This window comes from Tubulanus polymorphus, chromosome 7 (genome assembly GCF_964204645.1).
Source record: "Tubulanus polymorphus chromosome 7, tnTubPoly1.2, whole genome shotgun sequence".
Classification (NCBI taxonomy): domain Eukaryota; kingdom Metazoa; phylum Nemertea; class Palaeonemertea; order Tubulaniformes; family Tubulanidae; genus Tubulanus; species Tubulanus polymorphus.
Genome location: NC_134031.1, coordinates 8,107,159 through 8,131,313, shown reverse-complemented (window position 1 = coordinate 8,131,313; position 24,155 = coordinate 8,107,159). Strand labels below are relative to the sequence as shown.

Below are 24,155 nucleotides of genomic sequence, written 5' to 3'. Positions count from 1 at the left end.
CCATTGAATAGAGAGGAAAAAGAGTACTTAATAATAAACGGTAATAAAAGCATTTAAAACTTAATAAACTGGACTCATACTCTACCGCAGAGGTTGCGACATCTACCGCAGAGATTCAGAATTACGATTTAGACCGGACCTGGTACCAGTTTCTGTCCACACACGCATATTTAGACCAGTCCTAAATTTGGTCCAGACCTGGTTCGCTCTTTTAGACCGTGCCAAATTAGACCGGTCTAAACTAGACCGGTCTAATTTGGAACGGTATTTTTGCCCGTGTGAACACTTGGTCCGGTCTAAATTGGACTTGACCAAATTTAGACCGGTCTAAATTTCGGCGTGTGAACGCGCCTTTATATTGATTGATAGCGCTGTTACTGGTTGGTGAATTTTCAATCAGCTGGTAATTTAAGATGACCTCTGAATTCTTATTGGAGATTTGGAAATGCTCTATGTTTTCTCAATTGGGCCATTCAACTTTTTTCCGATTTATGAAAACTGACTCTATTTTTTATTATGTACCTATTCCCAAATGAACGTACATGTACATGAATTTAACTTACCATAAGGCAGACATGGTGATAGAATGAAAGAGTTGTTCGGGACAACTGTTTAATTCACATTAGTTTATTCATCTCGGAACAATTGCGGTTACTTGCCCTTTAGGCCAAAAAAGATACAGTCAAATCCGCTTAATCCCGATTTTGGTCTTAGCCAGACAATATTTACAGTCCACTTGTTAATAAATATACAAGAAAATTACTTTTTACCCGGATTTCCCGTAAACCGGATCAATTTTGTTGGTCCAAATGATCAGAATTAAGCAGATTCCACTGTACCTTGTTGCTCATTTCAGCCGTGTGCGATAATCTTAGGCTGAAAGACCCATTAAAATAAACAGCTCCTGCCAGGAGGCTGAAAATTAGTTCTTGGTTTATGAAAAATGAAATAAAAACGTCAGGGCGATGTCGAAATGTTTTTTTGTAATTTTTTTTTTCATTTTATTGGAGTTCGAACTAACCGGTACTGGGTGTCTCAAGTTAGACTACAAAGTTGAAAAGACCTGTCTGTCTGCCTTGGTCTTGGTCCTTCGTGTGAATCAACCAAGATATTGAAGGCATGTTGAAGGCTGTAAAAGACATTTTTGACAATGTTTTCAATCAGTGGGATATTCCAGATATAATGTTTATCAGTTCTGAGAATGCCCACGAACCTCTTTATGACACATTAAACTTAAGAAAAATTAAAGAAGGGTTGCTTCCAAATATATTTGTTAAAAATAAAAATACTGCCTGCCTGGTCAATATTTCCAAACATTTATGTTTCTTTTTTAAATAGATACAGATAAACACCTGCCTGCCGGGTTATTTTTAGGGATTATGAAAATGAGAAAAAAGGTTAAATTTTTTGGCCATATATTCATGCAAATGTATGTGATTTAATTCAATGTTATTGCATTTGTTTGTTATGGCATTGATTATTTATTCTTTCTTGTTTCCAGGAGAGAAGCCATTTACATGTGGCCATTGCTCAAAAAGTTATGGAGACATGAAAAATCTGAAGAAACATCTTATAAGGCATGCTGAGGATGCAAATACTGGACAGATTTTAGGTCATATAGTTATACCCACTCCACCAGAATTTCAGAAGAAAACTCGAAAGATTGCTCCAAAAATCTTGCCCGATCCACTGCCACAATCATCAGCTTCAGCTCAAGACGTTGAAGAGGATTCTGAACCTGAAATTATAGACACTGACACTGATAAATATATCAATAAGGATTATACGTCAACTCAAAGTTCTTCTTTAAAATCTAATGCCTGTGAAAATGATGAAATTGAAGAATCGCCACTTTTGGATATGGCATTTGAGCAATGCCCTGGTGACATTGTAGAACCATTTTTTTCTGAAATGCCAGGCATACCATCATCTGATGATGAAGTTTTGAATGTCTCTGGGGAAAATCAGTTTTTAGTCAGTAAAGGTTTTGGTCTTCAGGATTCTGAACGAGTACCGATGTCAAATACATCGCTAATCGATCAGGCCTGGGATTCATCTTTAAATCTTGGCGATATCACGGATAGTATGATTGAAAACAACAACTCAGAAATGCGTGAACTATTGAACACCATAAACATTTTGCCACCAGGGACGACTTCGGAGAAAATTCAAAACTCATTAAGCTCTGTTGCTACTCAGTCACCTCAGCCAGTAGTTGCTTCCGCTTTATCTCCTACTTACCAAAATGTTCTAGCACATCCAGTCATGACAACTGCTTTTAGGTCACCACATGTACCAGTTACCATGACCCCCAATCACTTTGTAATTGGCCCTGCTATTAATAATGGTACTATCCATGAAATTGCAAAACTGCAAGCAAAATCGGTTGCCAATGAAAGCAGACAAGTATGTTGTGAAAGTGATAAAAAGAAATCATCAATTGAAATAATCTCAGAAAATGGGGAAATGTGTCTACGTAGATGTACAGTGCCATCGACTGAACTCCCCAAGCATGACCAGATGAAGGGAATGAAAAGTATGAATGAAAGGAGTAAAAAAGTGATTGTTAAACGGTTAGTGATTAAAAAAGCTGATATGGTGCCATCAGAAATTACTGATGGCACAAAGCCTGAAATGATGTCTCGTGCACTTCAAACTTCATCAACAACTGATGCTAGCAAAACTGATGAGATGACTGTGCCTCAGAATGATGTCGGAGAATTGAACTCAAAATATATTGTTGATTCGCAGAACATGATGGAGAACCTGACTGAAATTGTAATCAATAATGACCATGGGAAAAATAAATCAGAATTACAGGAATTGAATCTAAATGACAACTTAATTAACATTGATTCAGTACAGGGGGGAAGCAAAGAGCATGTTTCTGATTCTATCAGAAAATGGCACGAAACTCAAGAAAATCAACAATCACATGAAGGAAATTCAAAAGAGAGTCAAAGCTTCTGTGGTGGATGTGCAGATCATGTTGAACCCACCAAGGTAACAGCTGTGAATGAGAAAACCACCTCTGGTGAAGAAAACGAAGTGGTAATGGTTAGAAACACCATACATAGTCCATCAGCATTGGTTTCTTCCAGTGTCAAGCATAAAGAAGTAATGAGTTTGATAGATGACAGGAACAATGGGAATGATGATGAAGTTGTTGATGCCAACAGTTCGGATATTCTCAGCAGTAGTGATCCTATGGTTGAAAATGAAATGGTTGAAGCAGATGGTTATCATGACATGAAACCCATATCTGGTAACAATGATAATTCAGAGAATTTTGATAAGCCAAAGCCGTACATCTGTGATATCTGCCACAAGAGTTTCCAGTTGCTCACTAATCTACATCTGCATCAGCGTTCTCATAATGGGGAGCGACCCTATGTGTGTCATGTGTGTGAGAAATCATTCACTCATAAATCAAATTTGAATCGACACTTGAGAATTCACAGTGGTTCGAAGCCATATGTTTGTGGCTACTGTGGTAAAGCTTTCGTTCAGAGTTCAGGCTGTAAAGAACACGTAAAGATCCACCTACGCGAATCTGGATCTTTGCCACCATTGTGCACTTCGAATGAACTAGCGAATAAGCCATACCAATGTTCACAGTGTCTGAAACGATTTCCAATCCAGAAACGACTTGTCAAGCATGTATCATGCGTGCATAGTGGTAAAATGCATGTCTGCAATGTTTGCGACAAATCATTTGTACGAATTGAGCACTTTCGACGCCATTACAAAACGCACACAGGTGAAAAGAATTTCAAATGTAAACATTGTGATGCAAAATTTGCAGAAAACTATGACCTTAAAGTTCACATGCGTCGACACCAGAATGTGAAACCATTTGAATGTCAGCATTGTCAAATGCGATTCTGTCGCACAGCAGATCTGCGCAAGCATGAATCACGGCATGAACGGGCTCAGAGTGGTGGCTTGCCATTCCATCCACGGATATCTACGAGAAAACGTCTACAGAATAGCAATGATAAAGAGCTCACAGATTCAACCGAAATAGCTGGGGAAATAGTTCTCACAATGCACTCCAAAATAAATCCGGAATTGCCAGAAATGCAAAAGCGAGATGTCAATAATGCGACACGCGGAAGCTCATTTCTACCAAATCATGAAACTAATGTAATTCATGCGGAAACTATTGTAAAGCCCAATGAGGAAGATATTGGTGTTTCAAATAGCGTAGAATATGTAATCCTCGATGATCATGATATTGGTCACGATAATAACAATGTTTTATTTGTTGTTGAACCAGATGAAAATAATGTTGTAATTCAGGCGCAGTGATATGTATTCGTGCCAAGTAGAATGGCCGTTGACGGGGGTCGTGGCTTTTCCTATATATGATGAACCATTTGCTGGTCGGATAAACGTTCAAGCCGAACAAAAATGTTGGGTTGTGTTTTGTCTCCTCATTTTCAAATATTCTTCTGTACCAAAGCCAGAATAAGTCGGAGACTCACTTGAATCTAGTATATTTATAGCTCAAATGATTACTTGCTACCAGATACACACTATGACATCCAGTTGTTGATACACGTAAACCATATGTATAACACGTCTTCAAATTATATCTTAATATACTGTAGTGTGTAAGTCTCACCTCAGCAATCGCTATATAAGTAAATTTACATGGTAGCAATGATATATGTAATATGACTGAACTCTGTTTCTTTCAATAGCTTGAAAATCCAACATTATACGTATGTACAGATATATTTACTTTTTACAGTTAAAATGAGGAAGCAACCGAAAACATGTACAAGGGAATTTTATTTGAAGTGCTGAGTTGCTCACAGCCAGTATACCGTGCATTTCTTGATCACTAGGGTTTGTTGGCAAAAGTATGAAAGGTTACATTGTTCATTCTGTGATAGTATGATGATGATTATTCACACTGTGATAAAGAACGTAGTAAGGTTATTATTAGTAATGCATCTTATATTTTGTATACATGAAACATGATTGTGAATGAGGAAAATAGAAATTTGAAAAGAAAACAGCAGGAAAAATATATACTAAGCTTGTAAAATGGAAAATATTTACAGGTATATACTAGTTTCACATTATGATTTTTGTGATATGATAATGTCCATTGCTGTCTGGCCTTGATTTCGTCTGTACTTGTGATATTGTTTCAACTCTCAGAAGGTGGTGCTCAGGTAAAAATTGATCAATATGACAGGGAAATAATGTGATAAAAGAATGTCTTAGGAGCCTCTTGGTATCATGGGTTAAGGTACAGTAATAACTTGTTATGTGGTAGCCATTTTTATCGTAGAATAAAGAGTGAGTTGTATATTTTTATTAAATCCTCAACTGTGTATAGAAATATTCATCCTTGGGAATTTAAAGAAAAATGTCTGCGAGTATGCCTGAACAAACTGTAGAAGAATAAATTGCTTGCACCTATAGTCCTATGCTTATATAAGTATTAAGCATGAGTATGAGTATGCGCTACAACGTGGCGTTATTGTGAGTATGCATGATTTTCATCTATCCCGGTTTATAGTGTTATCTAAGTTCATATGATTATTTTCCTATGCTTATTATAGTGTGCTTGTAAGATAAATCGACAAACCTATGTGATGAGATGTATAACCCTAGTATTATTCGCATTTATTGAATTTTCTCATTGGCAATGATCTGGACATCCAGAAGTTGGAAGGTGTTATTATGACCCAATTTCTTCACTCAAAAATCACCATATTTTTTCAAATGAATCTGTTAAGACGCTTATTCCATAACTGTTGCAGAGCAGATATTTTGGATGTTCAATTGATTAGTGCATTTGGAACACTAACTGTATGTATCGGCGACCTGACCTGAGGCTGAAAATGAGGAAATATATACATGTATATATTGTTTCTATGATGATATTTTATCAAGTTAAGCATGAATGTGTTTACAAAAGTACGTTGAATTTATATAGTTTACCATGTATGTATCAAACATTACAATACGTAAAGCTTTAAGAAGTCAGCTTAAGGAGATCAGACATTTTCTATTGGCATTATCATTTCCACACAGCCTTTTGGACCTTCATATTTATGAGTCTAACTCCGTCTTCTGATAATGTTTGATCTATCAGGCTACTATTTGTTAATTGTTCTATATTTTATCATTAAACATCAAAACTGAAAAACCTAACGTTTGTTCTAATTGTCAGTACATGTAGTTGTGGGATGCTTCGTGAGAGGACATTGAGTGGAACGGAATGTATCTGGCACGAGGAAATTTGTAAATTCCTAAGGATTTCTTCCCATGCCCTTTTTTTGCTATGATGAGGTACAACCTCGCCTCACTTGGATATACCTTATTCGTTCAGATCCCTTCCCCACTTGCTTTAAAATTATCTCGGTCCAATTTTGCCTGACCCACTTTGTCCGAGTAATGGACGAGGTTTGCTGTGCATGTTTAAAAGGCATTATCGGTAAATGCCTTTACTCCATGATGTGCTTTATCCTCGAATCCCTAACATACATTAATATATATGTATTAAATCCTTAAATTAAGCGAATGCGCTTGCCGAGCGTATAGCTTCTCAACCCGCTTGCATTCGGAGCATAAAAACCGCCCACTCCTTCACATCCGCTTCCCAGGGGTTGAACATCGATTATCACGTGAACCCGGTGTAAACTCATTGCTGGTAGGCAATACCAATATCAATAGATGTTGGTTAGATTGATGGGAAAATATCTCTGAAAGTAGAAATTTCTGTGAAAGATTTTCAAAAATGTGTGATATTAAATTTTACGAATATGTATGAAGAAAATGTTAATGTTCATGTTCTTTCTGTCTTATATTTTGAAGCCCAGGCACATACTATGGTGGCTGATTCGGGCCACGTAAAAAAATCACACACATTGCTATTCTTTTTAAAGACGCCTAAAAGTCATTTTATCGCGCAATACAACGAAAATTACCGCGTTAACACGAGAAAAAGTCGTTTCATCGCACGATAAAACGAAAATTTTTCGTTTTAATGCCAGGTTAAAACTGGAGAAAATTATCGCAATGAAACGGATTTGTTTTTGTTTTACATCGCGATAAAACGAAAAAAGTATAATTTACCGCTTTCTCCATTTTCCGTTTTAACGTGACGATAAAATAAAAAGGCTCGTTTTATCGCGCTTTTGATTACGGATGTCTACCCTATGTTCCTCAACACGTTGATTATGATTGCAACCCGTTTCATCATGTTACAATCTTTACAGGGCATAGACCCCAGACTCAATGAGCTCACTATTCGGTTTGTTTTTAGTTTAAACATTGTGGTGAGTTTATTATGATATTGGAAGACTAATCTAGAGTCAATGGTGTTTAATACCGTTCCAAAGTGGGTAAATACGGGATTACAATATTCCTTTGAGCTCTAAGTTTTGTGGTCAAATCTTTACATCCAAAGTGAGAAGTCCTGGCTTAAAATACGCTTTGTTCAATATCTTTTCTGGGTAAGCCAATTTCTTAAGAGCAGTTTTTATATGTTTGATTTCATTATCTAAAAACATTTGATCACAAATACGAAGAGCTCGAAGGAATAATCCTTGTGCTATCCCAATTTTAATGTTTTAAAGGAGTAAATGAGAAAAAATGGAGATTAGCTTCAGCGTCCGTTGGTTTTCTATAAACGGAGAATTTCAAATTGGTTTTGAAATCATGAATGAGTACATCAAGAAACGGTATGCGGTTATTTTCTCCCCACTCAAAAGTGAAATTCAAAGTCGGATATAAAGAGTTCAAATAAAGTAAGAAACCGTTTAAATCAAAATCAGGGGAAACTAAACAGAGAATATCATCGACGTAACGTCGCCAAAGTTTGGGTTTACAATCGGTGTAAAGAGGAAGAATTTCACTTTCAACGTGTTCCAAAAATAAACCAGCTAAAACAGGGGAAAGTGGATTCCCCATAGCCATACCAAAAGTCTGTTCATAAAAGTTAGAACCAAATTGGAAATATAAGTTTTTAGTACATAGTTCAATAAGACAATTAACCGGTATCTATCGAAGGCAACCTTCGCCTAAGAAAATCTAAGGTAGGTTCCATAGGAACATTAGTAAATAAACTAGTAACATCAAAAGAAATGAATTTATCATGCCCAGGAATAACATTTTTAAGACAATCTTGCAAATCCTGATTGTGACGCAAGTGAGAGTTCGAAAATGAGCCGAGAACTGGTGACAAAGTTTTTGCCAAATACTTAGAAAGTCTGTAGGATGGCGAGTCGCAATTCGATATGATCGGTCGTAGCGGAATGTCCTTTTTGTGAATGAATTTTTGGTAGTCCATGAAGATAAGGAAGCGACGGGATTTAAATTTGTCCAGCGTTTTAGAAACTTTGTCGTCTTTGAAGTTGGCGATAATGTCCGGAAGTCCTTTATTGAATTTGTTTTAAATGATTTAAAGCGGGTTCGATTTAAAAGTTTTTTGTATACTTCCTGATTGTTGAGCAGATCTTGTATTTTAGAATTGGTATCCATAATTGATACATGCGTTATTTAAGCCGGGGTGTGAGTCGTGCACTACGTCATCGATATAGGTGTTTCAAAATAACAACGACAATGTGAATTTTGTAATAACTCATAACTATGACGTAGGCCTAGTGCAAGTCCTCTCAAAAATAATCAACAAGATTTATCAAAGAGGGAATACGAGATATGAAATGTATTACATTATTCAAAAAGGACAAAATTCACACTGTTATTCAGAAACGCCAACATTGATGACAGTGCACATCAACTCGCACTGGAATACCTAAACGGCATAGTAGTAATCAATGTATAGTTTACACATTATTAACGGCTTTTGCGACGTCAAAAAGACACGAATATGATCGCCAAATTTCACCATTGCAAATTTCTTAGGAAACGTCGACAGTGTTTGACTTGCACCCATAAACTAAAAATCGCGTTTTTACGACGTAAAAATTGCCAGGCCCCTGCACGTCAAAGGGAACGATTCGAGAAAAATATGGTAGTCTGGGCCGACCGTCGTTTCCGTTATTTTCAAGTTTTTCAATAATTTAACATCCATACCTTAATTGAATAATTGGATTTATTTCATTTCTATGTGACGGGTCGTAAATTCCTGCTTGAGGTTTCTGTGTCACAAGTTAATTGGGGTCCTGTCTATGAAACCGGCCCCTGGAGATTAGAGTAGCGGACGAAACAGCTCGTCGAACATGCAGAGCAAAGAAGGACCTGCCACAACAGATATACTTGAATAAATAATCACGTTTAATTACTACAATTTAACTCCAGAGATGTCATCAGACCGATGACCAGTCTCAAACTGGATCTGTTGCCGCCAAAAATCATAATACAAAACCACACTGTAGATGGCAGCACCTAAACTCCCGGCCTATTTACTAGTGTAAGTCTTACAGTGAAAGTCTACTAAAAAACAACGTTCTCCCTCACGTATAAAATCTTCTAATAACACTCAAACTCACTCAAATTTTCCGTTGAAACAACACTCCAATACTTACACTCAAACTCACTCTTACATACTCCCACCCCCCTTTTTTTAAACAGATCGGAGCCAGATCTTACTCGCACATTTTCAAAATAGCCGCAAGAAGAGAAGGGTTACCACTAATAGACGGATCTTTACTTGCTGTCGTCAATAACTGAACTTTTTGCTCCTATGTCGGAATGATAGCACCTACATGGTAATCAGCAAACATAACAGGCAGTAAACCTGTCTAACCCTAGGCAGTACACTTTCGACCGAACTTTCTCCGTTAACGACGGAATCAACGTCGGCTTCAACGAACGATATGTTACTGTCAGAGGTAGCAGTACCCATACTAGCATCAGTACCACTAGGATCACTCTCGCCACCAGACTTCTGAGTGTCAACGACGAGTGAAACTGAGCTTTTATCACTGGACTTAGTTGTCTCAACGTCGAGAACTGTCGGCAACGCCGTCCCATCCTCAGATGGAGAATTTTCCATAAATTTCATCTTGGAATCAGTTCCCCCCGTGTTCCTTCTCCGCTAATATGAAGCCATCGACCTCGTCGTCTCCATCCGATGATGGGTCTTCCACGATCTCATGTGACGAGCCAGTCACTGAAGATTTCACATTCGACTTATAAGATATTTCCTCAGGTTTTGATTGGGAAAAAGCACAGTAGAGTAGCACTTGACGAAACAGGATCCCCTGCCTCCGACGAAGGACGCTGGCTGTACTGAAAATTGTTTACAGGTATACTAGGATTAACAGTTTCACGTTTTACATCATTTTCGCGATTCAAATTACACAGACTATCGGTATGCCCTTCCTCAATGTCCGACAAGTTTACAATCCTACGACCAGCCACCAAGTCAACACTCGTGACCGAACAAAGGACAGCACCGACCGGAACGGTTACAGCCTTCAACGTAGGGTTTTTAACACGCACAGATATTCGTCTTACTGGCGCTCCTCCAGACTCCTGGGCGGAGGGAATAACCATTTAACCTGACGGCAATTCATTGCCGAAAGAAGATGTCATAAGAAGGGACTCATAGTCGATATTTTTCAACCTTACGAGCCCACTGATGGGGGTTTCGACTCCGCTGGGAATAGAGACGGATTTAGTGGTCTTTACAACATCCCGAAGCTCCCGAATTCGATGATCGTGGGCTTTGCTCCACTCGGGTGGCAGAGAAGAAAAGTCTGTGACACGGTCCAAAACGTTGGTGCCCAAAAGTAAAGGAACCTTACGATGAAATTCAGTTGACGATACTACGAGAGCCGGAATATCAAGATTCAAAGTGTTACATTGCGCCGAAACCACCACATAACCCGTATACGACAAAGACGAGCCATCCACCGTGGTGACTTCAATTAGATCGGTTAAAGGGTATATATGTTTCTCATGAAGATAAGTATTTACTAAGTCGTGCGACACGGTAGTTACCTGGGAGCCACTATCGATCAAAGCTCTACAAGGAACGTTATCGCACTGAACCTCCACTATGTTAGCGGATCCAACAAACCGACACGAAAACTCTACACTAGGGCCTGAATTAAGGGTTTCTGCATCGGACACCCCCACGCAAAGACCTTCTCATTGCCATGAGAATTTGCGACTCGGAATAGTTGGGATCCTTCTGGAGTGCCCTAACTTCCATTTTCCACTCCTGGAAGGTTAATTCCTTTTTCGCGGTAGGGTCACCCGAAAAACTCCCAAGAGTGGGTGCCCTAACCATAACTGCAGAACCTTGAAATGTAGGAGCCGGACTGATGGGTACCGGAGCCGGTTGCAGCGGCGGGGAACTCCCCAACTCACTCTCAAGCTTTAGGTGTCTTGCTCCTTTTTGCGAGCTGGCGGAGAAGAAAATATTCTACACCCCTGTACTATTACCCCGTATTCTACACCCCTGCACTATTACTCCGTATTCTACACCCCTGCACTATTACTCCGTATTCTACACCCCTGCACTATTACTCCGTATTCTACACTCCTGCACTATAACCCCGTATTCTACACCCCTGCACTATAACCCCGTATTCTACACCCCTGCACTAAAACCCCGTATTCTACACCCCTGCACTATAACCCCGTATTCTACACCCCTGCACTATAACCCCGTATTCTACACCCCTGCATTATTACCCCGTATTCTACACCCCTGCACTATTACCCCGTATTCTACACCCTGCACTATAACCCCGTATTCTACACTCCTGCACTATAACTCCGTATTCTACACCCCTGCACTATTACCCCGTATTCTACAACCCTGCACTATAACCCCGTATTCTACACCCCTGGACTATAACCCCGTATTCTACACTCCTGCACTATTACTCCGTATTCTACACTCCTGCACTATAACCCCGTATTCTACACCCCTGCACTACAACCCCGTATTCTACACTCCTGCACTATAACCCCGTATTCTACACCCCTGCACTATAACCCCGTATTCTACACCCCTGCACTTTCACCCCGTATTCTATACCCCTGCACTATAACTCCGTATTCTACACCCCTGCACTATAACCCCGTATTCTACACCCCTGCACTATTACCCCGTATTCTACACCCCTGCACTATTACTCCGTATTCTACACCCCTGCACTATTACTCCGTATTCTACACCCCTGCACTATAACCCTGTATTCTACACCCCTGCACTATAACCCCGTATTCTACACCCCTGGACTACTACCCCGTATTCTACACCCCTGCACTATAACCCCGTATTCTACAACCCTGGACTACTACCCCGTATTCTACACTCCTGCACTATAACCCCGTATTCTACACCCCTGCACTATAACCCCCGTATTCTACACCCCTGCACTATTACTCCGTATTCTACACTCCTGCACTATTACTACGTATTCTACACCCCTGCACTATTACCCCGTATTCTACACTCCTGCACTATAACCCCGTATTCTACACTCCTGCACTATTACCCCGTATTCTACACTCCTGCACTATAACCCCGTATTCTACACCCCTGCACTATTACCCCGTATTCTATACCCCTGCACTACTACCCCGTATTCTACACTTGGGCCCAGAATCTAAGTGATCCATTAATTTGCTACTTAAAATTAGTTCGTTTTCCTATGAATTAACTAGTCGAGTCTTACAATCACAACTGTGCAACTGGGATTTGACTCGACTAAAAACCGTTGAATTTTGGATCATGATGAAACAAAAGTTAATCGTAGTTTTGGTTTCGATTTCAATTTTTCCAATTTTACCCTGACCAACCAATGCCTGACTGGAGAAAGGAGAGAAAAAAGAGAGGGGGGAATAGACAGAGAGAGCTAGAAGGGAGGAGGAGAGAGGGAGGGAAATTGTCTTAGTAGTTTTGAAGCGTCTCTATTATTTCACCATTATCATGAATGAAATGAATTAGACAGTTTTTAAATGGATAATAGGCAGCAGACAGACAGAGACAGCAAACCTGTTTTTGTGTGGGAAAAACGTTGCGTCATTTGATTTTAACCTTTTATAAATAAATTTCCTTTTAATGAGCATTTCATACATGATATAGGTCGTACACAATCAACTCAGGTCCTTATGTAGACATTCACTACTTGTTTTCATTGACTTGAATCTGAAGCTCGGTGCGCAGTGGTACCATGACGACACGTATGACGCAACCACAACTACAGGCATAACGCGTTAAATCGTCTCTCCACAACAACATAGTCAGAAGAGTTTCATTAGTTTAAAGAAGGTAAGTAAAAGAATCACCACCTGATTATACGCTGCGCAAGACATACCACATGATTTATAGCATTGCAATTGCTACCATCACTGTCGTTAATTGGGTGGACAATACCTCCCAGCCCCCAAAGATTGTAGCTCATAACATGGTCTACGATTGTGGCGAGTGTTTCTATGTGAGTAGTTGTATTCGTTCACCAGGGGCGTTATTCGTTCGCCAGGGGGCGTTGAATATTGAAATTTTCAAATTCTAAAATATTGAGATTCTCATGAATTTGACCAAGTGAGCATGGTGACCCTGAAACCCTAGTTATCTTGCATCGATCGCTCAATTTCATTTGCACTTTGTATTTTTTTTCGATAAAAATCTATGTAATGAATGATAAAAAAATAAATCATTATCATGATTATTATTAAAAATCCCAAATTTTTCTAAAGGTTTTTAACTAAACTGATTATATTTTCATTTCAAAATATTCATAAAAAACACAGGCCAGGCATTGGTTTTCAGTGTGAGCAACTTGTTTAAGCCTAGCTGGTCGATACTATAAGTATTTTATGTTTTCACTTTGTGATTCCAGTAACTCACACCAGGTGTCTCTCTATTTTCAGAGTAAATCATGGCGCTTCAAAAGTCGATGAAGAACATTGAGACGCACAAGACAATGTTAACTGATCTTGTCGCTAATATCAGTAACACAACACAGGAGAGGATGGCTGAACTACAGAATGTAGAACAAGATGTTAAACTATCTGTGGACAACATGAAAATACAACTAGATGTTTGGTATGAGGAGTACAAGTCAAAGATTGATATCAGGCGACAGGAATTACAGGAAATCTCGAAGGATGCGCTGAAGAAGGTGACGAAATGTTTGAACAAGTTGACGATGTTTGAGTCATCATTAGTTAACATGGAACAAGGTAAAATAGATATAGAGGACATAGAAGAGTTCACTAATGATCATATACAGTTAGCTGTTGGAGATGTTGATGCATTGGTTGAAGCAACTCAAGTTGAAAATGTGAATATTTGCTTCAATCCTACTGAAGTAGTACTTTCAAAATCAGTTGTTCTGGGAGAGTTGGATGAGAGCACAACTACTCGACAGGGAGCCGTGGGAGGGGTCAGAAGTGAGGCGGTAGCTGCGATAGAAGATTGTCCGCATAAAACCTTCGAAATTTCCGAATTCAGGAGAAATGAAATTTTCAAGGATTATCATCTAATGACTGCATTGCCGAATGGTAACATAATGCTTGATAGAGATTCAGTTATAGATGAACGACTTGTCAAAGTTGATACTGATTCAATATTTGTAAACATGTCGACTCTTTCTGTAGTAAGACTAGATTATGAAACTGATTCTTTGTACGCGTTCTGCAAAGATACGGATAAGATAAGCGTCCACCGGTTTAACTTAGTAACAACAGCGGCAACAGCAGCAGCAGCAACAGCAGCAGCAGCCGGGCGACAGGTTTACAAATGTACCGGGTTTGTCCCAACATTGCCAGGGATCAACAGCATCGATGCTTGTTTCATTACAAACAACCAGTTATGCATTGGCTGTGGTGATGTACTGACGTATTTCAAAATCAAACCTCTCACCGCAGAAGCAGATGCCAATACCAGGTTTATTGAGAAACAATCAAAGATGACGCTTACCGTTGATAGTAAGATCAGAGATGTTATAACAACAATGAACGCAGAAATTATTCTTGTCTGTTATAACATAATCCAGAATGGCAGCATAGAAGAAGCAGTTCTGTATCATGTTACACAAGATGATGCCCAACTAACTGTAAAACATAGAATGAACCTTTGCGAAAAGGGAACATATTCATTTGTCCGTCTGTTTTGTCCGACAAGTTCCTACATTATTGCATTTATTTCTCTCGGCAACAGTAAGACACAGGTTTGTCAGACAAGAGTTAATACTGATGGTAGTTTATCGGATCCAAGTTCTATTGGCGAAATCAACGTATCAATGTTTCGAATTTGTCGTTTGAAATCCGACCCCAACACAATTTGTGCAAGTGATTATAATACCAAGATAGTGTCGTATCGGGTCACAGAATCTGGAGCATTAGAATGAATACAACAAGACACGAATAGTACTATATAGGTTTAACTAGTTTATTTGACGCACGAGAGATTTCGTTACTAATGTATAGAAGCTTCATCATCCACCTGATAGTAATTGTAAATATGCGTATCTTGATCAAAGGTCGAAAAACTAGTAAAAAAAAAACTAGTCACCTATAAAGTACTATCCGTCTCTTCTATTCTACGCCCGGTTAACACCAGGCTAATTTAAGAATTGTTTAGGTGTAACACGATATGAGGAGAGAATCCCACAATGATAATAAAAAGTCCGAAAATGAAACTTCGAGATAGTAGTTTATTTCAACGTTTCGACTATATCCTAATAGTCATCTTCAGGAATAATGAGATACTACAGAAATTATGAGATATATATACAATCCAGAGACAAAGAGACTAATTCAAGTAATCAGAGATGATACAAACTAAAGGAAAATTAACGTAGAAACAGTTACACGCTAAAAAAGATTAAAGGGAAGCAAACTAAGGGGTAATTATAAACAACAATAGTGAGTATAAATATAAATGAAACTTATAGTCAGTAGTAAAAAGAAAGACAAACTAGGGGGCACTTAAATTAAAACTAAGGTGAATACAAGTTAAGTCAGAGACGAAATTGATGAGAGAACAAATAACAAATAATCAAAGGGGAAAACAAGTGTTGAGTTTAACCAGTTTACAGAGTAATTTTGATATAAGTTTATTATGGGGTGAAAAACCATTGTTAAGGTTTACAACGTTGTTCGAATTTTCAATAATTAATGCAGATTCCAAAATATGTCTTCTAGTTTTATCGCTGCAAGGGTAAATTAATTCAGCATTAGCAAAATCAAAATTGTGTGAAGTCTGAAAAACATGACTAGCAACTCCGCTATAGGAACTATACAAACAGTTATCACTATAGGCTTATAGGATCGTTAGGACTAGTTATCATTTATAGGATCGATGACATGTGGGACCAGTAACACAGTCATGGCTCTTGAGACGACCGGTCTAAGACCATCAGTTCTGCGGTATAACGTAACAACATGAGACCAATATCAAGATTCAAAAATATTTTTGGACTTAATAAGTCTGTGAAACTGGGACCTGGATCACTGGAACCAATTAGATGTTCCAAGGTTATTTTTGTTCCGATTTCAACAATGAATTACTTTTTGTCTTCGGAATTTAATAATGTATTAAATTAGCATTGAGAAGAAACTTGTTTTTGAAATTTTTCTACCATATATTCGACAGATACTAATGTAATTTAACTGTGCATTGTTTTCAATATAATTTTTTAAACTGTAATCATTATGTTTTGCCGTCGGTTTCTTGAACAGCTAATTCTATAAAAACACAACACACTTCGAGTAACTCACATACTTTGGCTGAGTTCACTTTATTTGCACTTTTTTCCAAAAGCTTTTCATTGACTTCTATTGAAGGTTTCTGTCAAAATCAGACACGTGACCTGTGTCTTACTGTCATTTTTATTTTCTCTTGAAGTATGTTTTCATTTATGATATCAATAATAATTTTCAAACATTTCTGTATTAGTGATTATAACAATAGTTATAGTTGTTACGATTTAGCTATTTCGGCTAAATAGTAATGCTGTTTGTAAAATATTTTTCATGTAACTTTAGGGCAGAACATCTGCTGTGTTTATAACATTTAGTGTAGATCGACATTCAAGACCCTTCAAACTGGCATCTTTAGGCTTCATTGTTCCAATTCATAGTATCCATTAGGCTTATTATTATATAAACATTGGTTAAAACCATGGTCTTGAGTGGCGATCTCTCTACTTGGAGAGATTTATAGAGTATTGTAGTTATAGTATTGTATAGAATGTTGGTGAGTTTATTTAGTAATTAACTAATGGAAAGAGATTGAGACTTGGGGTGATATTCTGGGGATAAAAAGGGCTAGTTCAGTAGATTCGGGGAGAACGAGACCGAGGAGGAAGGGAACTGGAGAACGGGACCAAGTAAGAGAGGAGAACGGGAACTAGTAGAGTAGTAGAGAGAGGAGAACCGAGAGATCAGATCGGGATCGTACGGGATATTAGCCGAGGGATTGGATCTGGATCAGACGGGTCGACTATAGGATTGTAGCCACACCATAGAAGAAATTATATATCGGGTAAACATATATCATACTATACCAGATAAAGGCAAACTACTGAGTTAAGTTAAGTATACTTTTTATATCCCGGATTCTAGAAGCTAGGGCAATCGGTTATAAATAGGTTATCGGTAGGAAGAGTTACCGATAGGTAAAATATATAACATAAGTCGTTCACTTAAGAGATATCGTAGCGAAAGCGACGACCACTAAGAGCGAACACTTAAAATCGTTTCATAGTTATGTGTTCAGAGTTTCTATCGAAAATAGAAAATTCAGGAAATTCATCACATGTTCCCAGCTTTACCACTCCACACAACTAGCCTCACATCCCCCGTTAGCTCCCACACGGATTCGTAACCTGGAAACATTGCTGACGCTGTTTGTCGTCTGAATTAACCGTACCACAAACATATATAGCCCTTATAGTTCAGGCCTAAACCATGAGGTAAAATAACCTGAATTCGAGCTGGCTTTCCGCTTGGTCAACTAGAGGAACCTAAACGTAACTGGTTGTCTGATATTATAAATCGGACCTTTGAGGTAGAATAACCCAGACTGAATGACTGGTTCAATGGGTGGTAGTGGCGATTGTGGAGATGGTGGATGAGAAGGTGGATAGGGGGATGAGAAGGTGGAAATAGTGGATAGGGATATGAGAAGTTGGAAATAGTGGACGGGGGTCGATTTGATGGTGGATAGGGGGATGCGATGGTGGAGATGACGGTGATTGAATTGTTAGTCGTAAGGGTGGTGGAGATGGCAGGGGTGATGGTGATGCAGGAGATGGTGGTGATAATGGTAACGATGGTGAGGCTGATGAAGCTGGTGGGGATGGGATGGGGTAGAGCATGGTTATGATGGTGATGCATGAGATGGTGGGGATGGGGAAGGTGGTGGTTATGCTGGAGATGATGGCGGAGATGAGGCAGATGGTGATGCTGATGGTCGTCCTGTCATCCTGTTGACAAGTCATCCAGTGTTGACCGGTCATCCAGTTGACCAGTTGTCCAGTTGACCAGTCGTCCGACCAGTATACCATGTAACCTGTACAGTCTTCGAATCACGTCAAAATAAAGAACCGAATCACAACCAACGCATCGAATATGTTCCTACACCCCTGCACCATAACCCCGCATTCTTCACTTGGGCCCAGAATTTAAGTGTTACATTAATTTGAAGCTTAAAATTAGTTCGTTTTCCAATGAATGAACTCTATTCGAGTCTAACAATCACAATTGTGCAACTGGGATTTGAATCTTGAGTCAACTTCAACTAAAAACCGTCGAATTCTGGATCATGATGATACAACGATTAATTTGCTTGAAAATAATTCAAAAGATTCGTTTCAAAAAATGTAGACACATGAAACTTGATATAAAATTTGCAAATAAACTCCGAACTGTGACTCTTCAAAAGAGAACCTCTTTCAATAAAACCACTAACAATACGAGGTGCGCAAAATTTATAACAAATGAATTTGCTTGAAAATTTAAAAGATGCTTAAAAAATGTAGACATAAAACTTGATATAAAGTCAAGGGAGGGAGTCAAGGGAGGGAGTCAAGGGAGGAGTCGAGGGAGGGAGTCGAGGGAGGGAGTCAAGGGATGGAGTCAAGGGAGGGAGTCAAGGGAGGAGTCAAGGGAGGGAGTCAAAGGAGGGAGTCAAGGGAGGAGTCAAGGCAGTTTTTTTCATATAATCCAATTTATTGACATCAAACTGAGATAAGATACAAAAAAGAACCCGTCACGCTGTAATAAGTCAAGTGAGTTCCTAGTCAGTAACCTGTCTGTACGGTGTAGTTTCACGATCGGATATTTTAACGATAGTTTGCAGTTGCTGGTCTCACCAAAGTGAACTCATGTCATGTGTTCATTTATGCTGTTTTGGTTCTTGGTTCCCAATACAGATCAGCACTTTATCTATTTTCTCTATTGCAGATTGATTGATTGACAGTGATCTGCACAATGGACCCTTCAGCCCCTTCACCCGCTTAGGGAGGGTAAATACACGGTTCTATCTTACACCTCTCTTGCTAAATATCATCGAATTCATGTTTGAATTATTTTTTCAGCCATGAAACAGCCACCAGGACCGCCAGCTATGTATTCAACTCAAGCACCTTACGGGGCTCCACCAGGGGACGCTACATATCCACCTCAACCCGGAGGTCAGTACCCCCATCTCCCCCTCCGACCCAATACGGTTCGCCTTATTCACAAACTCAGTACTCTTCTCCGTATCCACAGACACAATATTCATCCCCCCAACAATACGGGCAACCTGTGATAACGCCCCCTACTGGATACGCGGCTAATGCTGGGAATACAGTCGTTGTCGTAGGAGCTGGATGTCAAGCGTGTCAGGTACGTTTACACCGCCACCTAGTGGCTGATATGCTTACAGCGCCACCTAATGGTTGGTACATCAACAGCGCCACCTAGTGGCCGATATGCCTACATCGCCACCTAGTGATTGGTACATCAACAGCACCTGGCCCATATGCTTACAGCGCCACCTAGAGGCTGGTACATGTACAGCGCCAACTAGTGGCCGATATGCTTACAACGCCACCTATTGGTCGGTACATTTACAGCGCCACCTTGTGTCACACGTGACTGATTGATTGTTGTTTTTTTAGGCCGGCACGTACGTTGAAGAGTTCACGGCCTGCGGTATAATCCTAGCGATTCTATTTTTCCCTTGGAGAATTTTATGTTGTTTGTTAATGAGAGAACGAGTAGCTGAATGAATTTAAAGAAGATGGTGTCTCATCCTGTAGAACATTTAGCTACTGGCAACAGTACCTTGATATGGTTAGATTGCTCCTCGAATTTATTAAAGCTGAAAGAGATGCCAACTGGATGAAACATCTGCAATGTTCAGTAAATATGTAGCCATATTAATTTGTAGCGGATCATCAAAATTATACCAGGTGAATATTCTTTAACACGCTTTTATAAATATCATACTATGTTAAGTATCATCTAATATTTTTATTAATAACAATAATATAAATGATAATAATCATAGTAATGATAATGATAATAATGATATACAATAAATGATAATAATTGAATTTAGCCATTAACACGGACAACTATTTTGGTATGTACGATCTTGGTATACACTATTTCAAATGGCTTCCAGTGTATATCACCGAAATGTATAATTTACCTGAGATAGTTGAACTCTCATTTGAAAATGGACAGCATTCTGTCAGTAGGAGTGTCAGTAGGAAGTTCAGTTGTGTCTCGCCTGATATGTTACTTGAACAAACACTCAATCGCGATGCGAAAACATGTCTGATAGGGAGATCAAGGAATCCCGGAGCCATTGATAAGTGAGTCTTTAACTCTCTCGTAAATAATAATCATATCTGGAATATCGACTAAATCTATCTCGACATTTGCACAATAGAACCAAACTCCCAAACTGAAAAGACGTTTGAAGGTAATGAAATAAATATCTTTCTTTCTGGTGGATTAAGTCAGCACATATAAGGGGAGAAATGGTTTCAAAAGCAAAACAACAGATCAAATTTAGTAATTCATCACAACATTATAAAGACAGTACTGCAAGTAGAATCAGAAAGGACTCTGAAGATATAAAAAAATATCAGAAGTACTGTATCCGAAATGACGAATCCTTTCACCTTGAAAAAAGAAACAGAAACAATTGTAAACCTTTCAACAGGTAGCTAGTTAGCTAGTGCAAAAAATCAATTACATTTTCTAGAAAACCTTTATCAAATTAATATACTTGATGTTGAATATTTTAGACTAGTTCATGATAATTTGATTCACTGAAGAGTAAACATGGATGCATATTTTTGATATTTCAGGTATCTCACTTGAATTAGACGCAAGTGAAAAGCTCGCGAATATCCTTCCAATTGGGCAAACAAGGGTTGAACAGTATGTAGAGGAACGGCTGATAACGGGAAGAGTGAAGATTTCAGAAGTGATCAAAAGAACAACCTTAAAAACATTCGCAACTTCTACAAAACCACTGAATGTTGGGAAAAAGCCTTTCCGCCTGGAAACAAGTGCACACAACATATTCTCTAGGCTACTTGTTGCAGCCAGGGCTAGGGATGTTGATTTGCAAGAGGTCTTCTCCTGAATTATTATCTGTACCAATGTCCATTGTAGAAGTATACGGGTCACTCTATAAATCCCCAAAGAGCAAGCTTATGAATGTGATAATTCTGAAACTGAAGACTGTCTAGTACCCGATGCGTTGGATTCGATTTATGAAGTTGTCGACGGCATGGTGATTCTTCATTCCTTGAATGTGGCTGGCCTTCAGAACTTCGGAGAATTAGCCGATAGATTTGTTGATATACTCTGGTATAGTAATTGCCGACGTGTGCACGTCATTATGGACCAATATCGAGAAACTAGCCTAAAAAATTTGAAAGGTCAAACAGAGCAACTGTCAGTGGAATCATAATTATAAAAAACATCACCACGAGAACACCAGTCCCCAAACAGTGGCAAAAGTTTCTATCTTGCGGATCCAACAAACATCATCTGCTGCAATTCCTGTATTCGACTATGTTGAACTTGGCAAAAGATTCACTCGTTAGTGACACTGTGTTGGTCCTAGCTGGATTTATTGAAAATTGCTGCACTGCAATAACCAACGGAGGGTCGGAAAATGTTAAGTCTTTAGAGAGCACGCAGGAAGAAGCTGATACACAAATCATCCTTCACCTGATGTATCTGAGTTCGCTTTCCGACAAACCAGTTATCACAGTCAATTGCACAGACACGGATGTTTTCATTCTGATGATACATTTTTTTAGCCAGCTGAATGTAAGTGACATAAACATGAAAACAACTCAAGGGATGATATCGATGAGAAGAATTCATGAAACATTAGGAGATATGGCTAACTGTGTATTGGCATTGCATTCGTTGACTGGCTGCGATTCAGTGTCAAGTTTTAAAAAGATAGGAAAAGTGAAACCATACAAGCTGTTATCCCGGGGACTTTCAAAGTATATATGCTTGGCATCATTGGGTTCCTGCATTGGTGTTAATGAAGACTGTTTGCTTGACTGCAAAAAGCTCATAATTGCATGTTATGATAGAAGTCCTAACAACGAAGAAGAAACATCTTTGGACGTTATTAGGTATCGGCTGTTTTGTAGGAATGAGTAATAGGGAAAGTGGGCTTTCATACCAGAGGTCGAGAGGTCGAGACACCACTCATCACAGAAAGTATCAGCGAATTAAGAAATAAAAATAAGTTTAGAAAAATTAAATTTTTTTGCTTTTTTCCAAAAATAAACACACTTTTTAATATAAAAGCGCTAATAAAATGATAAAATTGTTCAATATTAAAAGTGTGAGTAAAGTGTGAGTAAAATAATTTAGATTTTCAATGTTAAAAGTGTGAGTAAAGTGTGAGTAAAATAATTTAGATTTTCAATATTAAAAGTGTGAGTAAAGTGTGAGTAATAATTTTGCTATATAAATGAAAGAAGAAATGGAATTTAAAATTGAAATAAAAGAATTGAATGAATTATTTTCACTATTTAACATTAAAAATTGTATCTCAGAAAAAAATTTAGTATATGGAAGACAATATAAAATTAATAATATTACTGTAATTAATCAAATAGTATTAAATGAAACATATTTAATAACTGAACTAATCGATACTTTAGATAAAGGCGCCAAAAATCCTAAAATATTTAATACAGTTTTAAATTATAAAGGTAATTTAGATGAAAACATAATAAATATTCTTAACTTTCCTTATTACAACTGTCAAACAATTTATCATTTCAACTGTCAAACAATTTATCATTTCAACGGTCAAACAATTTATCATTTCAACTGTCAAACAATTTATCATTTCAACAGTCGAACAATTTAACATTTTAACAGTCGAACAATTTAACATTTTAACAGTCGAACAATCTAACATTTCAACAGTCGAACAATTTATCATTTCAACTGTCAAATCATTTCAACAGTCGAACAATTTATCATTTCAACTGTCAAACAATTTATCATTTCAACTGTCAAACAATTTATCATTTCCACAGTCGAACAATTTATAATTTCAACTGTCAAACAATTTATCATTTCAACTGTCAAACAATTTATCATTTCAACTGCCGAACAATTTATCATTTCAACAGTCGAACAATTTATCATTTCAACTGTCAAACAATTTATCATTTCAACTGTCAAACAATTTATCATTTCAACTGTCAAACAATTTATCATTTCAACTGTCTTATCATTTCAACAGTCGAACAATTTATCATTTCAACTGTCAAACTATTTATCATTTCAACTGTCAAACAATTTATCATTTCAACTGTCAAACAATTTATCATTTCAACTGTCAAACAATTTATCATTTCAACTGTCAAATCATTTCAACAGTCGAACAATTTATCATTTCAACAGTCGAACAATTTATCATTTCAACTGTCGAACAATTTATCATTTCAGCTTTCAAACAATTTATCATTTCAACTGTCAAACAATTTATCATTTCAACAGTCAAACAATTTATCATTTCAACTGCCAAACAATTTATCATTTCAACTGTCAAACAATTTATCATTTCAACTGTCAAACAATTTATCATTTCAACAGTCGAACAATTTATAATTTCAACTGTCAAACAATTTATCATTTCAACTGTCAAACAATTTATCATTTCAACTGCCGAACAATTTATCATTTCAACATTCGAACAATGTATC

The 24,155-nt window shown here is 38.0% G+C and overlaps 2 protein-coding genes across 2 annotated transcripts; both read left to right on the top strand.

The window, feature by feature from the left end:
- Positions 1-1,035: 1,035 nt before the first annotated feature.
- LOC141909305 (uncharacterized) lies at positions 1,036-6,775 on the top strand. Its single transcript, XM_074799711.1, has 2 exons — positions 1,036-1,117; positions 1,502-6,775. The coding sequence occupies exon 2, from the start codon at positions 1,549-1,551 to the stop codon at positions 4,309-4,311; it is 2,763 nt and encodes a 920-aa protein (XP_074655812.1). The 5' UTR covers positions 1,036-1,117; positions 1,502-1,548; the 3' UTR covers positions 4,312-6,775.
- Positions 6,776-13,160: 6,385 nt separating this feature from the next.
- On the top strand, positions 13,161-16,408 carry LOC141908765 (uncharacterized). The gene is made up of 2 exons (XM_074798957.1): positions 13,161-13,219; positions 13,822-16,408. The coding sequence occupies exon 2, from the start codon at positions 13,830-13,832 to the stop codon at positions 15,300-15,302; it is 1,473 nt and encodes a 490-aa protein (XP_074655058.1). The 5' UTR covers positions 13,161-13,219; positions 13,822-13,829; the 3' UTR covers positions 15,303-16,408.
- The last annotated feature ends 7,747 nt before the right edge of the window (positions 16,409-24,155 follow it).

What these genes read in the sequence shown, in the direction of transcription:
- LOC141909305 (XM_074799711.1), top strand. Translation starts at nt 1,549, where the DNA reads ATGAAAAATCTGAAGAAACATCTTATAAGGCATGCTGAGGATGCAAAT.
- LOC141908765 (XM_074798957.1), top strand. Translation starts at nt 13,830, where the DNA reads ATGGCGCTTCAAAAGTCGATGAAGAACATTGAGACGCACAAGACAATG.